This window comes from Oryzias latipes, chromosome 9 (genome assembly GCF_002234675.1).
Source record: "Oryzias latipes chromosome 9, ASM223467v1".
Taxonomy (NCBI): domain Eukaryota; kingdom Metazoa; phylum Chordata; class Actinopteri; order Beloniformes; family Adrianichthyidae; genus Oryzias; species Oryzias latipes.
Window position 1 is genome coordinate 7501838 of NC_019867.2, and position 15066 is coordinate 7516903.

General features: G+C 38.9%; 1 protein-coding gene across 1 annotated transcript; it reads left to right on the plus strand.

The window, feature by feature from the left end:
• Positions 1 to 1231: 1231 nt before the first annotated feature.
• Positions 1232 to 14939, plus strand: mapkapk5 (mitogen-activated protein kinase-activated protein kinase 5). The gene is made up of 14 exons (XM_004072293.4): positions 1232 to 2112; positions 3482 to 3555; positions 6964 to 7039; positions 7368 to 7465; positions 8336 to 8444; positions 8614 to 8703; positions 9672 to 9767; positions 9848 to 9928; positions 10031 to 10218; positions 10309 to 10429; positions 10677 to 10807; positions 10948 to 11063; positions 11268 to 11372; positions 11967 to 14939. The coding sequence occupies exons 1-14, from the start codon at positions 2083 to 2085 to the stop codon at positions 12059 to 12061; spliced, it is 1410 nt and encodes a 469-aa protein (XP_004072341.1). The 5' UTR covers positions 1232 to 2082; the 3' UTR covers positions 12062 to 14939.
• Positions 14940 to 15066: the final 127 nt, after the last annotated feature.

The following is a 15066-nucleotide window of genomic DNA, read 5'->3' on the forward strand; positions in this document are numbered from 1 at the left end:
CTGCACTGCAGCTCAGAGAATGGGATGCGGATCCGAGCATGCACTGGGTTGTGACAACTGAACCCTTGCTATGACTTCAAGACCTAAGCATTAAGCAATATTTTCTTGTTTAATCCCAGGTTTTTCTTTTTTAATATCAATTCTGGTTTAAAGAGAAACTAGAGGTCAGGGTTTGTGTTTATGAGCCAGATGTCAGCTTTCTGGCACTTTGTGTTGTTTTTGCGTTTAAATTTCTTTTTTAAATAAAGTTTGATTTGATTCCCATTTCTTAAACATGGTCACCCGATTCAAATCCTTATAAACCTGCATTGAACAACAGTTAAGGTTAGTCAGTAGTTGGTTCCCACGCTATACCATGCAGTAGTATGTGACCTTTATTCAACAATTTACTGAAAGACACAACTTAAACAACAGAAAACGTGTATAACATGAAAATTATAAAACTGATTGGCAACATTCAAACCAAAAAAGCAATAAAGAAAGAAAAAGTACATGAAAAATCAAGGCAATTTGGATGGAGTGTAAAACTAGGCACTGCATTTTGCCGTCTTTGTGCAAGTTTTGCATCTCTCAACTGGACAAAATTTCTTAAGATATTAAAAAATAAAGAAGATTTTAAACAACAGTCAATGATTATTGTGAACAGACACTACTAATAAATAAAATGTGAGGTGAAAGATTACATGGGAGTTCTCAAAGAGGCAACAAAAAGTGAGTACTACAACAACACAAAATTCAAATAAATACATTTTCTAAAGTGCTTTTCTTTTTAAATTTGTAGTTTTTTAAATAACCCAGTTTTGTTCGTTGGTATGCATGTTTGGACAACTGTCAAATATGTTAGATTTAATTGAATTGTACAAGTATTTATGTGTTTAGTTTAGTAAAAAGCGTTTTTGCCTTAATTGCTATCTGTGGGGTTTTCTTTAAATTGTTTTGCAAATTTACTTTAAAACGCGAAAAGCGTCAAAAATAGATAAATCTATTTTAAAGATGCTCATTAAACTGGATCGACTAATTAAAATTAGCATGGAAATCCAATTCACAATGGAGTGAATGTTTCTTGAACTGACTGGCCTTTCAAAATAAAAAATAGAAAAACACCCACAACTTCACGTGGAAAACAACACAACATGCAGGTTTATTTTTTATGATGGATTGTTAGAAAGTTGCTTGAATTTATAATAATAATAATATGCTCCCGTTTTTGATCAGGCGTTCTGCACGAACAGCTACTGCGTCGTACCGACTCGGCGGCTTGTGTATTTCTCTGACAAGTAGCGTTGGGATTAGCAAAATATAGAGCAGAGATGCAGGTATCATCTTGGTCAACAGTGAAGACGCACTTTGTCAGCCTATACTGTCATTGATCCCCACCATTTTAGCGTCTTTACGATCATGTCTTACAAAAGACAGTTATCATGTCGCTTGACAACTAAAGTTGTCTGAGTTAGCTAAGCTTAGCTAGCTAACACCGCGACAGCATAAGACGCTGTTGGGAACGCCGTGTGCCCGCTGTGTGTCAGATCAGTGTTGATCTGCTCGAGAAAGGAGGGTTTACAGATACCATTTTCGGCTAGAATTAGCTCTCTCGGACGTGTTTTAGTGTTATGTGTACGGTGGATTTGTTAGCAACCAGTCTTGGCACAGTCACGTTCAGTTTCAGTGACTTCGCCAACCTCCGACTAAAATACCGTTTCGGCTCCGGTGCTCTGTTGTGTGTGCCCCCTCAGTGTTGGGGTGCTAGCACGCGTTAGAATTTGCATTTCCCTGTTTGGACTCTGAGGCTCATGGTCACTACGGTTAACGCGAGACGACTGGAAGTGCTAGTCGGAGGACCCCGAGGTTGTGATCCGACGTCACCCCGCACCGGCCGTGCGGGCTTCGGGTTTCGAAGGGGACCCCCTTCAGCTGTGGCTGATCCGTGCTGTTATGGCCTTGTCCTGTCCTCAGTAGTGCTATAACGAGCCTTGGTCTAGCCCGGGGTCACAAGGCCAAAGCTTTGGTAAAGGTCCTGGAAGAACGACTCGTTTCTACCCCAGAGAGAGACCGTGACATAGTTCACCTGACAGACAGAGCAGCATGTCAGAGGACGCAGACAAGTTCATCAAGGTAAGTGAACATGTCATGTCTGGCAGTTACTTATGGGCTTTTTAATGATTTACCAGTTTAATTTCTATTTCTGACAGTTTTATTTTGTTTCTAATGATAAGAGGTTGCATCACACTATCATAAAATCTTGGTGTGACACTGATGACACCATAAAAAAAGTGTCCTTTAGACAACATCATGAGTTGCGTTTGTTGCCTAAACTTTATAGACTTTAAAACCCTTAGGATCACTGACTACAAGAAATTAAACCGAAAATCGGCTGTTATGTTGAAAAACCTAAATCCACAAAGCAATTTGACTGTTAAAACCTTTAAACAAAACAAGACACGCAGCTTAAAATCCATATTTGTTTACACTAAACAGATTGAATTGTCAAGAATTTGAAGGAACTATGCAATCAGCAGTTGCTCACAATGATCCTATCTTGATTTAATTACAAAACAAAAGGGAAGAACAACCATTTTCTTATTTCGTGATCAAATTTGGAAAAGAACAATGTGAAGAAGTGAATGATTTCTACTCCTCCCGGTCGCACTAAAGTAATCCTAAGGCATTTCTTTAGACTGCAGTGCTTAACCTTTCTCAGGTGTAGCATCATGGCAGCCGAGTTGTTTGTCTTCAGGTAACTTCTGTTTGGGCTGGCGCTGTTGTGAAATGATTCACCTGATGATGCATGTTTAGCCATTGCTAAAGGTAGTGATAACAGGGAAGTACGAACTTTCTCTGAATGCAAATAACTCTTGATAAAGTCCCACTCAGATGAAATGTGTGTTTTTAACATGTTTTTGTGGCAGTTTTGATGATGGAGGACATATGTAAAGAAAATCTGGCCTAGAATTGCATTTTTTTTTTTTTAAGTATTTCTTCATTTAAGTTGTTTGAAAATGTTTGGGGGGGCGGTGCTGCTCCGCGCTAACAGTCCCACCCACAACGCATTTCTAATCAAGTCCTTCCGCTCTGCAGAAACTATGTCCTAGAAAACAACGAGATTTTGGCTAAAAACAGCATAATCATAATTTAAAAAAAAAAACACTGGGAACGCTTTGAAAATAACTCAAAGGATGATCAATATGCGGCTTTAAAATGCTTATTTAATGTTAATACCTTGTATTGTGATTTAGTTGCGTATTGCAGGTATTGGATGATCAGTTTGTGGCATCAATTTTCTAGCGCTCCTTAACTAAATTGGAGGAATGACACTGGACAGTTTTCTGAGATGTAAAATGTCTCTACGAACTTTGAATCTTAATGTTTTTCATTTGATCGCAAAGTAGATATTTCTGCATAAATAATAATATAGTACACATTCGGATATTACAGCTGCACCTGCTTCCTTTATAATATTCTAACCTTTTTCCAATTCGAACAGGAATCATCCATCCTGGATGAATACAACATAAACTGGACCCAGAAGTTGGGAGCTGGAATCAGTGGTCCCGTCAGGTGAGCGACGACCATTTTCTTCATCATCTCAAGTCTTGAAACAACCGATTTAACCGTTTTTTATGTTCAAGACATGTTTTCTTTGAAAAATGACCAGAACAAGTGATCCTGTGTTGTTGTTGTTTTGTTCATGGAAAGGAGTCCTCACACTTTTTTTTTGCTAACATTAAGGTTGGAGAATATTAATTATGATAGAAAACTGACTTTGCTGAATCAGTGGAATCCCTAGGTTTGTATGCGAGTGTGCATGGGTGTGTGATTTGTGGCCCTGCAGACAGACTGCCGACCTGTCCAGGATGCCCCCCCCCCTGCCTTCGCCCACCCCGAAAGGGACAAAACGGGTCTAAAAGATGAATGAATGAAAATGAGCGAAAAGAAATAATAATTAAAAAAAAGGTACTGTATCTAAACATATTACTGCAGTAGAGCGTATGCTTTACTGGTATGCTTTTCCGGGAATGCTGAACCTGTTTATCTGCTGCTTAACTCATTTTTAGTCTTTTTTGTTATTGCAATTCTAACAGAGTGGAGACTACAAGGAAATAAACTAAAACAGGAATCGCCTTAACCCCCAGTGTTTGATATTTCTTTTATGCCAAATTGTGTGTTGATGTCCGAAATATCCTAAAAGACTTCTGACATGTTAAAGCTGAGTCTCAAACAGAAGGAAACTGCTTTGCTGCCGTCCATTTTAAACCACCGACCTGCTGATTTCAGCCAGATAAAGCCTCTCATATATCAATAGCTGCCACCACTTCACTTCTGCTCGTTCAGCATCTTTGAGCCTGTCAGAAAGAGGCAAGAACGGATTTCAGATGTCGGTTTCAGGCAGCAAGACAGAGAAATCCTTCATCCTCGTCACAAAACCTATGATTAATGTTTTTTTTTATTTTTTATAATGCTCTAACTCAATCTGAGTCAGCTTTTAGTGGAAATTTCATTCTCATTTCTTTCTACACAGTCCAGGGACCTTTCACCAAAGCAGAATGTTTCTGTTGGTGAGACTTCAATGGAATAGTTTGAGTTTAAGGGGGCTGCATGTTTAGACGGTTTAATTTGAGAATAAAAAGTTTCTTTAAAGCACAAAATGAAATAGTTGTGAACCCTGTCATGGAAAGCCTAGTCTGGTATTTTGTCAAAGTTTGTTTGCAAGTAAAAGTTTGGAAGTGTTCGTGTCCATGTTTTTAAGTTTTAACTTCCACTTTCCAGGAAAATGACAAAAAAAATAAACACTCCCTCCTTAAGTCAGGAGGTGGATCAGCCTTTTATGGTTGATTATTTTCACAAAATTGGACTTTGGGTCCACAGCGGCCCCACCAACCCTCTGCGCCTGTGTTTAGTACAGAATTAGGTGGTAAATTATTATTATTTTAGCAGAACCTGCTCATAAATCTGTACTTCTGCTTAAAGTTTAAGGGGAACTTTTATGATTTATTTTGTTTTTAAAGAAAAAAATAGATAATGCTTATAGTAAAAGACTTTTTCTTGCATTGAATCCAGATAAGTTCTGACTGATTATCAAAACGTTTGTCTTCGCTGACTTTATTGATTTAGTTGAACTAATCATCCGTTCAATGCAAATAAATACACACTGGAACCAGATTTATTAACAGAAAGAAAAGCTGGAGCTTCAGATGAAACTATATCCAGTTTTCATATTTCAAATAAAAATTATTCAGCCAACTACACAAACTATTAATCAGACGTTAGCAGTGGTGAGGTACGGTTAGAATAATCTGTGAACAAATAAGTGTGTAACACAAGAAAAGTGAACTTTTTCTAAGAATAAGCATCTTCTATCCAACATTCTTATGTAGTAATGCCTGTATCTTCGGTCTAAAGTCAGTCAAGCATCATGTCATAGAATGTCAAACTGCTTTCATTACAAACACAGAACCACGCACGCACTGTAGGGAGCAAATCCTGCAAATTTAGATTCAATTCAATTTTATTTGTGTAGCCCAAATTCACAACAACAGTCGACTCGATGGGCTTCATGTCAGTAATTGAAAAAATAAAACATAAAATCAAAAGGATCATAAATACATAGAGTTCAATAGGAAAATACTAACTTGAGCTAACTAAACAGACTAAACTAAACTGGACATCCCTGCCCTTAGACCCCCCTTCGCGGTAAGGAAAAACTCATAAAAAAACGGATTCCGGAAAAAAACAAAGAAACCTCATTGGTGCCCACATAAAGGAGGGATCCTCCCCCAGGACGGAAAGGCGATTTACCAGAACTCATAGAGAAGAATGAACTTATCTAACTCTACAACTACATATTTAAAGTCCAGCAGACGAGCTTCATCCAGACATAGTTGGGGGGACGGCCGGGGGCGCGAGTCGAGTTGGAGACAGGATCCACAGCCAGGTGTAGGAGGAGTAGTAGGGGCGAGCCAGAGATGAGATACACGGTCAGGTACAGGAGCACGGATCAGCCAAATGGGATCTGGAAGCACTCCCACTCCCCAGGAGGGGAGAGGAAAAGAGGGACAGTACATGAATCGCACTGCAACAAACAGAGGACTCATTGTCAGTCAAACAATACCTGGTTAAAGAAGCGTTTGACACCAAATCAGGCTGTTTAATGAGTTTTGTTCAGAAACTTGCATAAATTGCTCCTCAGCAAAACTGTTTGCCGTGTTTTTGTCTGAGCAAAATAAACTGCATCCACTGCTGCTTTCTGTAACCATTCTGACAGTCAGAAACGACGTACAAAAACTAAATATCTGGGAAAAACCAAGGATTTGTGTGACTCCTTTACAGCACAGCAGAGACTTAGGAATTTCATCAGGTGGAATGATGAGGCAACCAACCTTGATGTGCTGTCCCCGCCCCTTGTTGCTTTCTTGCCTCATCAGAGAGTGAGAGTTTCTCCTCCTGAGGAAACCTACTTGCATACCGGTGCTTCCTTAAAAGACCCCTCTAGCTTAGTGGAGGGGGAGTAAATGTTGCCACATCAATGCTGAAAATCTCAGTGAACTCGGGTAATTTTGACTTTTGGAACACCATTATTATAGATATAAAACTCTGTAGGGAGTGTTAAAGCAATGCAGGACTGTCGCTCATCTTGCACAAGGTCTGTTCTGACTGGGACTGTAATGATATGTGCCCCCAAGTAAAGCTTTATTTTTTTCATATGTGTTTGCTCTTCATATTTTAGCATATTTCTTATTAAGGATAAATTTGAGCTTTTGAGCTCTGAATATTGTGGCAGTCCAACTTTGTTTTGGGTTTTGTATTTTATAAACAGACCTTGAATTCATTTTGCAGATCAGGATTTAGATCAGATGATTAGACTCCAAAAACGACCTTTCAGAGTCTTTACCCACCTTTGTGGCTGATAAACATTTGGGTTGTTGCGTTGCTTAACGCATTGTTGCCCCTTGTGTTCTTCTCGTCTAGAGTTTGTGTGAAGAAGTCATCTCAGGAACGCCTGGCGCTGAAAATCCTCATTGATCGGCCCAAAGCCAGAAATGAGGTTAGACGTGTCTTGGTTCAATGAATCCTCATGTTTGATAGTTTTTGGTTCTTCTTCTTTCTTCTGCTTTCAGTCTTCATTCAACACAATTATTTGTCATTATTGACAATTGTTTGTTTTTTATAATAAACAATTTTAATTGAGAATTCATAAACTTGCAGTGCTAAATTGCTATATTTGGAAAATATGCTGCCCCTTAAACTGCAAACGAGCTAATATGGTGCGAGTTCATTTATTATTTATGGTCAAATAGTCATTTTCAGATCCACCTGTTGGTCATAGTAACTGTGCTGGCCTGTCCACACTTATGGAACTGCTTTCCAAACAGGTACGTCTCCATATGATGTGTGCCAACCACCCAAACATAGTGCAGATCTTGGATGTTTATGCCAACAGTGTCCAGTTCCCTCATGAATCCAGCCCCAGGTAAGAAACTCGCTTTGGGGACAATCTCTTGATATCTTGTGGAGGTTTTTATGCAACTTTTAATAAATCTTTGAAAGATCAGTCAGCATGACTGTGCAAATGCAGAAGCTAGCCACCCAGATCATTTATTTCAAGAGTTTAAGCCGTCAACTGTGTGTCCTGTGGAGTTCATGTGTCACTGCTTTTCCTGTTGATCTTTGTGGTTCTGGTTGCTTTTGATTGATTAGAAAAACCATAGAAGGCGAAGAATTGCCTCCGACGATCCTAATGTGCCAATGTAAAACACTCGCTGTTAAAAACAATCCAGACCTCACTATGCAATACACACATGTACCAGTAAAAGAGATGACGGCTGGAGTGATTACATGACTCGCAGGAATGCATTCTTTTATTTATGTTTTTTAACTCTGTAGATGTCTATATTTATTCAAAGTATTTCATAACTGAACCCAAATTTGACTGACAAGAAGCTCAAGGGTGGGAGAATCAACTTGTTGGAACATGCCCAGTAAGGCCATAGATCTGAGAATCTGAAAGTTTTTAGTCAATCGAAAAAATAACTTTTATTGGCAACATTTTGTTATAAATATAAAACTGTCCTGTAAAGTGGTTTGAATATTAAATGTAGCCACAACGGCCAAATTGTGTTTCTCATTTCATTTGTGAAGTTGAACCATTTGCATTGAAGTGAATGTGCGCTCAGTTGCAATAGGAACCCACCCCTAGTGGTTACTTGGTGAACTGCACTTACTTTGCTTTTTAGGTGAGCTTCATTCTGGAAGTCAAAAGATTTCCATATCAGTGCATTTCGTTTTTACGTTTACTGATGTTGACTCACCCATTATTTTATTTTCCTCTCTTTTCTTTAAGAGCAAGGCTCCTGATTGTCATGGAAATGATGGAAGGGGGTGAGCTCTTCCACAGAATCAGTCAACACAGGCACTTTACTGAGAAGATGGCGAGTCAGGTCACCAAACAGGTACCTGAAGACACATGCATCATAGTTGTTAGGGTTTGTAGTAAAACAGTTTTAAGGCACCAACATTCCAGGTTGCTTCTGCATACAGAAACTTTGATCAGGTGAGCAATAAAACACACAAAGAATTGTTCCAGTTTGACCTTGTTTTTTGTTTTTTACCCCCCTACAGATTAGTCAAGCATTAGCACACTGTCACTCCCTAAATATTGCACATCGTGATCTGAAGCCAGAAAACCTGCTCTTCAAGGATAACTCTTTAGTAAGTTCCCGGATTTACACTGATATACGTGTATTTTTCCAAGCACACCAGGAAAGCCAGCACTAAAACTTTGAAGACTCACTCCGATCATCTTTTGAGCCAAAAATGTTCCCAGTGGATTTTTATGTAATTATGATTGTGGTGCTTTTCGCTCAAAACAAAACCTGTTGTTTTCTAGGACATAGTTTCTGCAGAGCGGCAGGAGTTCATTAGAAATTCACCTCTGAGTTGTGAGCTGACGTGGAGCACACTCCGCCCCCCACCCACCCCTTCCCATTGCTGAGAGATCTCTGTTTACATTCTATCCCGCTAGCTTACAGTCCCTCAGACCCCCAACCTAACATTAGCTGTGCAGCAGAAATTGCGAGCAATGTTGGAGCTATTCAGCCGTTCAGTTTAGAGCCAGATTCCAGAAAACAAAGACGTACTTGGATCTAGGTGTCTACGAGTGGATGCATCGGAATGAAGCAGAGCGCGGAGCTTGTGGCCCGTCCAGTGTCTTTTCTACGTCAAAAAAGCGTTTCAACTTTTACGATTTTATAAAAAAATAAATGTGCAGACATTTTCTTAAATGACAAACCATTCAAACACAATGCATTGTGGTCTGTATTAGTTAATCGAATGAGCATTAATCCACACTAGTTTTTTGCTGAGACTTCGGGGAAATTTCGGTGGCACTTGATTTTGGAATTGTAGATTCGGACAGCCCGACAAAATGCCACAGCGCCCTAAGTAGCGAGCATTGAGGGAATTGACACACACCCTCCGTGTTTGTTTACCATAATAGAGGGTTCATCTGGTAGAAGTAACAGAAATTCAGAAATTACTGCCATAAGCTAAAAAACAGTTTGAAGCACCAGCTGCAGGGATCTGTGTAGACCTCTCATTTTGTTAAATAACGTTTCTGTGCTCGTTTTACTTTGACATTTTTCTCTCTGTCATGCAGTTGTTTTGGTCTCTTTCTGTAGGATGCTCCTGTCAAGTTGTGTGACTTTGGCTTTGCCAAAATTGATCAAGGAGACTTGATGACTCCTCAGTTTACCCCTTACTACGTAGCACCTCAGGTACAAAATCCAGACATGTCAATCTCAGACTTGTTTTTTTTTTATTTCAGGGGATCAGCTCACATTTTATTGTCTTTCAGGTACTCGAGGCTCAAAGAAGACACCAGAAAGAAAAGTCTGGAATTATACCTACCTCGCCAACTCCCTATACATATAACAAAGTGAGGCTCGAGCCAGAAATGAGTCATTCTCAGTGAGCAAATTGATAGAAAGTGCTGTGCGCTCAACTGATGTTTAAATCTATATTTATTGGCTCCCTGCAGAGCTGTGACTTGTGGTCTCTGGGTGTGATTATCTACATAATGCTGTGCGGCTATCCACCGTTCTACTCCAAGCATCACAGTCGAACCATCCCAAAAGACATGAGGAAGAAGATAATGACGGGCAGCTTTGACTTTCCTGAAGATGAGTGGAGCCAGATCTCTGAGATGGCTAAGGATATTGTACGCAAGTGAGTTGTTATTTTCCTGTGTTCCCAAACAGATGTTCTTCAACCAGAACACGTTTCTCATTTTTTTTTCTGCTTTTATGCTCCCATTAGGCTGCTGAAGGTGAAGCCAGAGGAGAGGCTCACTATTGAGGAGGTCTTAGCTCATCCGTGGCTCAACTGCACCGAAGCCTTGGACAATGTGCTGCCGTCTGCTCAGATGATGATGGACAAGGTAAGCTTTCTTTCCTTCACCTTTACAAAGAACCTCCATTTATTTGTTTTTTCAAACAAATAAATTGGAAAAAGAAGAGGAGAAAAGTGCATCAGCCGAATAATCTTTCTTAGATTTTGATTGTAGGACTTTTTCCTAATATTGACATCACAAACCTATCAGGAAAAATACAGACATCCTGCAGGACCGGCTGTTTTGTTCCTCTGCATGCAACGGTTGTCACGCTCTCTGGCTCTCTGGTTTCCAGGCCGTGGTTGCAGGAATCCAGCAAGCCCACGCTGAGCAGCTGGCCAACATGAGAATCCAGGATCTGAACGTCAGCCTAAAGCCGCTGAATTCTGTCAACAATCCAATCCTCAGGAAGCGGAAACTGCTCGGGTGCCGCCACCTCCCTTACTTTCATAATTCTTCTGAGAGTCTTAATATATTAGCAATGATGATGTTTTTACTCTGCTGGTAATGGGAAATGTGTTGTTTTACACTAGAATCTGTAATTAGTTTTATTGACTGTGTTACAGACCCAAACCCAGCGACACCTTTTTCATTCACGACCCAGAGATCGAAGGCGAAGACTCCAACGTAGCGCTGGAAAAATTACGAGACGTCATCGCACAGTGCATTCTACCACAAGCCGGTCAGTCTTACCCTCTGCACCTTCTATCACGTGCTGCTGGTTTAAGTAGTTTTTGGTAGTTAGTTTTTATTTAATAAAAGAAAAAGCAGGAAGACTTTTCTGAATTTAAAAGACAACAAAGCTGTGTATCAGAAGAAAATCCCAAATAAAGATGATGAAATACAAGTGTGAGTCAGTTGCAAGTGAGAGCTTCTGCTTTTCCAGGAGAGAACAAGGATGAAAAGCTGAATGAGGTGATGTTTGAAGCCTGGAGATTCAACAGAGACTGCAAGCTGTTGAGAGACAGCCTGCAGGGGCTCAGCTGGAACGGTCAGTAGTTGTAGTTCATCCTAAAAATACATTTTATTCCTCGTTTTTTTATGTGCTTTTAGTTCAGAGACTCTGGGAGAGATCTCCAAACGAAATCCTAAAAGAAACTCAAAGGTTTTCTCAGCCGTCCATGTTGTGGGTTTCTGCACATTTATCTCCAGAAGACTTTTATATCAAAATAAAGATTTAAAGACCCACTCCGATCATCTTTTTTTGCGATTTTAGCTAAAATAAAAATAAAAAATCTGTGTCGTTTTCTAGGACATAGTTTCTACAGAGCGGCAGTAGTTCTTTCGAAATTAGCTCTTTTGAATGTCAACAGCATTTTTCCTTTGCTTCTGATTCACAACATTTGAATAAATAAATACTCAAAAATGCCATTTAAAGCTTCATTTTCTTGATATGTGTTGTCTATCGTGAGACAAATGCCACAAAAACATGTTAAAAAACCCCAAAAAATGTAATCTGAGTGGTTCTTTCAATGCAGACTCTGTAATGTCTTCCTTAAAGCCAATTCCTCCATATTTTTCCAAACTGAGGGAGATCAGAGCAAAGGACTGAGCAAGTCTTTGACCACCAGTGTTTTCATTGCAGGACGGGCCTTTTCTGATAAAGTTGATCGTTTGAAGTTGGCAGAAATCGTCAAGCTGGCCATTGAAGAGAAGACAAACCTTCAAGAATCTCACTAAAAAAAAAAGAAGCTGTCTTTCTACCCCCCTTCTCCTTTTATATTGTTTATTATCCTTTTTTTTTTAAACTCATATCTGTACAAAGGCTTTTTTTTAATGTCAAAATGATGCGCTATTCCTTTTTTTTCCTCTTTCATAAACTCACTTGCAAGACAACGTCGATCTATCGCAAGAGCTATTGTACAGCTGTAGATACATTTCAGAGAACTTGTTGGTACTTTGATTTTTTTAAAAGGACAATTGCAAAGAACAATGAAAATAGTATATATTTTACTTTTTTCAAAGAAAAAAAACTGAAGAAAAAAAACCCTACGGAAATCTGTGAAAGAAATTATTTTTGGGGAGGGAATTTTTATTAGCTGCTCATATTCAATGTCATTCATTTGATGGTAATATTTCATGATGTTATTTTATTTTAATCATCCTACTAGTTTTATTTATTGAAACAAAATTCCAATCTTTTATACATGTCATGTAGTTGGTAGTGTGCTCTACAGTTTAGAGAAGCTGTCTATAATGTGACTGTTCTTCCGCACATTTGGTCCTCATATCGGTTGTTTTTTCTTTGTTTTTGTTTTTTAACGAGATGACGAGGAGGAGCAGACGCATAAAAGTGTCATCTTGTTTCAATCACTTGTTTTAATCTTCTGAAACAGCCCCACTAAAAAAAAAAACACGCAAATCTTCTATGAAAAGTTGTTTTTTTAAGTATACAAAGGAAAAAAAATTGTTGTATTTTTACCAGGCTAGAAAGATAAAAGCATGCAAATGTGTCTCCCTTTATGGGAAAAAAAAGATGCATGCGTCTGTCGCATCTGGTCATTTTAATGGGTTAAAGCTTGTAAAAGACCTATACGAACATATCAAAGCCAAGTATGAACTTTATACGGCTTATTTAGTGTCTATGTTTGGCAAAAAAAGAAGGCTGACAATCTCCTTTTCAGAGCTTCCAGTTGTCTCTGCCTTCTTTTGAGGGTGTTGCAGGATGTGGTTAAAGATCTAAAGAAAACTTGATTCTCAAAGCATATGAGGTTCGTGCCTAGCAAATAAAAATCAACTGAATTTTTTGTTAATGTCTTTTTAAATTCCTTCCACGAGTTTGAAACGCCTCAAATTCAGTCCCGTCAAGCTTGCACCGTCGGAGCTGCTTTTTGCATAAAGTTGCTGGAATTCAGATCAGAAATGATGTTTTCATGTCAAATACTTGAGTTCAGAGGATAAAACAAAACAAAAAATCAGATGTTGGGTTTGTTCTCGTAAAAGATCAGAAAAGGGTCTGGATTTCCATCTTGAAGACTTGCAGTCCGACTTGACGTGAACTTTTTGGAGATGCGCTCAGAATGAGTGCAGCCTAGCCTATCTGCCAGTGTTACTGTTGAAGGACATTCCCTGCTTCATTTCAGTGGGCTTTTCCCCACTGAAATCAGACCTTTCATTTTATTCATATCCGAGTTTGTTTCTGTAAATGTTGACTTGACTGAAGGTTGAGTTTACTGAATGGATGACTTCAGGTTTACTCTTTTTCATCTGCAGCTCTGATGCTTTACATGTCTTTCTTCCCTTTATGAAACGCTGCATCTCTCTTTTATAACAGGAAATGTTCCGCTTGCATATTGTGACCTTTTGCGAGGCGAAGTGCTGCAAACATTGGCCAAACGTCTCCGCTGTCCAGTGAAATCTCTCTGATTGGGATCGTTGATATCTTTACTTTCAACAGGCCTGCAGAAAAAGTCTTCCTTTGTGTGCTGATCTTTCCAGTTTGGTGTAAAAGTGACAAAAGTTGAAGTACAAATGTAGCTCGGAGAGAGCGTTTTCAGTCCTGAAAGCTCAAAGACGACCACAGCTTGTGTTTGATGGACCTTTATTTTGGTGAACTCTTGCACGCTAATGTGCCTTGTGCAAAGGGCAGCGTTTATTGTTCTTACTTACAGAAATGGATCACAGAGAGGTCAATCAGAAGAGGGGAAAGATGGACAGTGGTCCTTTTCTCATTCCACAACTCGTCACAGAGTTGAAGTACGTTCACACTAATGCCATGTTTGATGAGACATCATTTGCCCTTGTTCAACAGTTTTTTTCCCCCGTTTATCTCAGCTGAAACACTAAGAATATGCAGTTTGCAGATCTAACTGCAATGTTTAAAGCCTATTTCAATTAAAAGCGAATGTTATTTCTGCCTGTGGTTATGGCCAACATCTACAGCAGCAGGGTAAACTGCCTGAACTCTTTATAGATCTGACATTTTTATTGTTTTTAATCCACAAAAGGCTGTTTTTTTTCCTTCTACAAAATAAGAGGTTAATGAATACTTGAATACAAATGTGTGGACAACCATTTTGCAAACTTGTTATAGCCAGAAGCTCATTTAAAGCTTCTTTATATTTTTTATTTACCCATAAAATTGATCAAACTACAAATTAAAGTACGAAAGTATTGAGAATAAGCATGTTCTGCACTGTTCATCAGCTGTTTTCTGCTCCACATTTCTAATACAATTGCATATTTGAACAGATTTATCTTAAGGAGCTACTACAGATTTTTTTTTAATTAGTAGCATCTTCTTGGAGGTTTTTATTAGTAGCAATCCTAATTTCAGATGTTAACCTGCCCCTTTTTTTTAGCATCTCATTGAAATGATAGAAACAGTAGCTTTTGATTTCCTTTGGGAACTTGCACTCTGAGAATGAACAAACTCCTGCTGTTGTAACTGCAATGACATGTCCATTTCAAATTGGGGGAATGTTGACAAATTCATTTTCTGAGTGGCTGTATTTTCCGTTTCCACATGCATTTGTGCCCCGTTTGCCTTCTCAGAATGTCTTCAACATGCTGACTTTGTAATAAAATACAATAAAATTTCAGCATTGTAAAAACGTCTGATTAATGGGGGTCTTTTTATTTTTTTACATTGGCCAAAAGTGGAAGTTTAATTTTACACAATTTTAAATAAAATGAATAGGAATGCAGCTGTTTGTCATATCTAGTACTTTCTTTATTGCAGACTA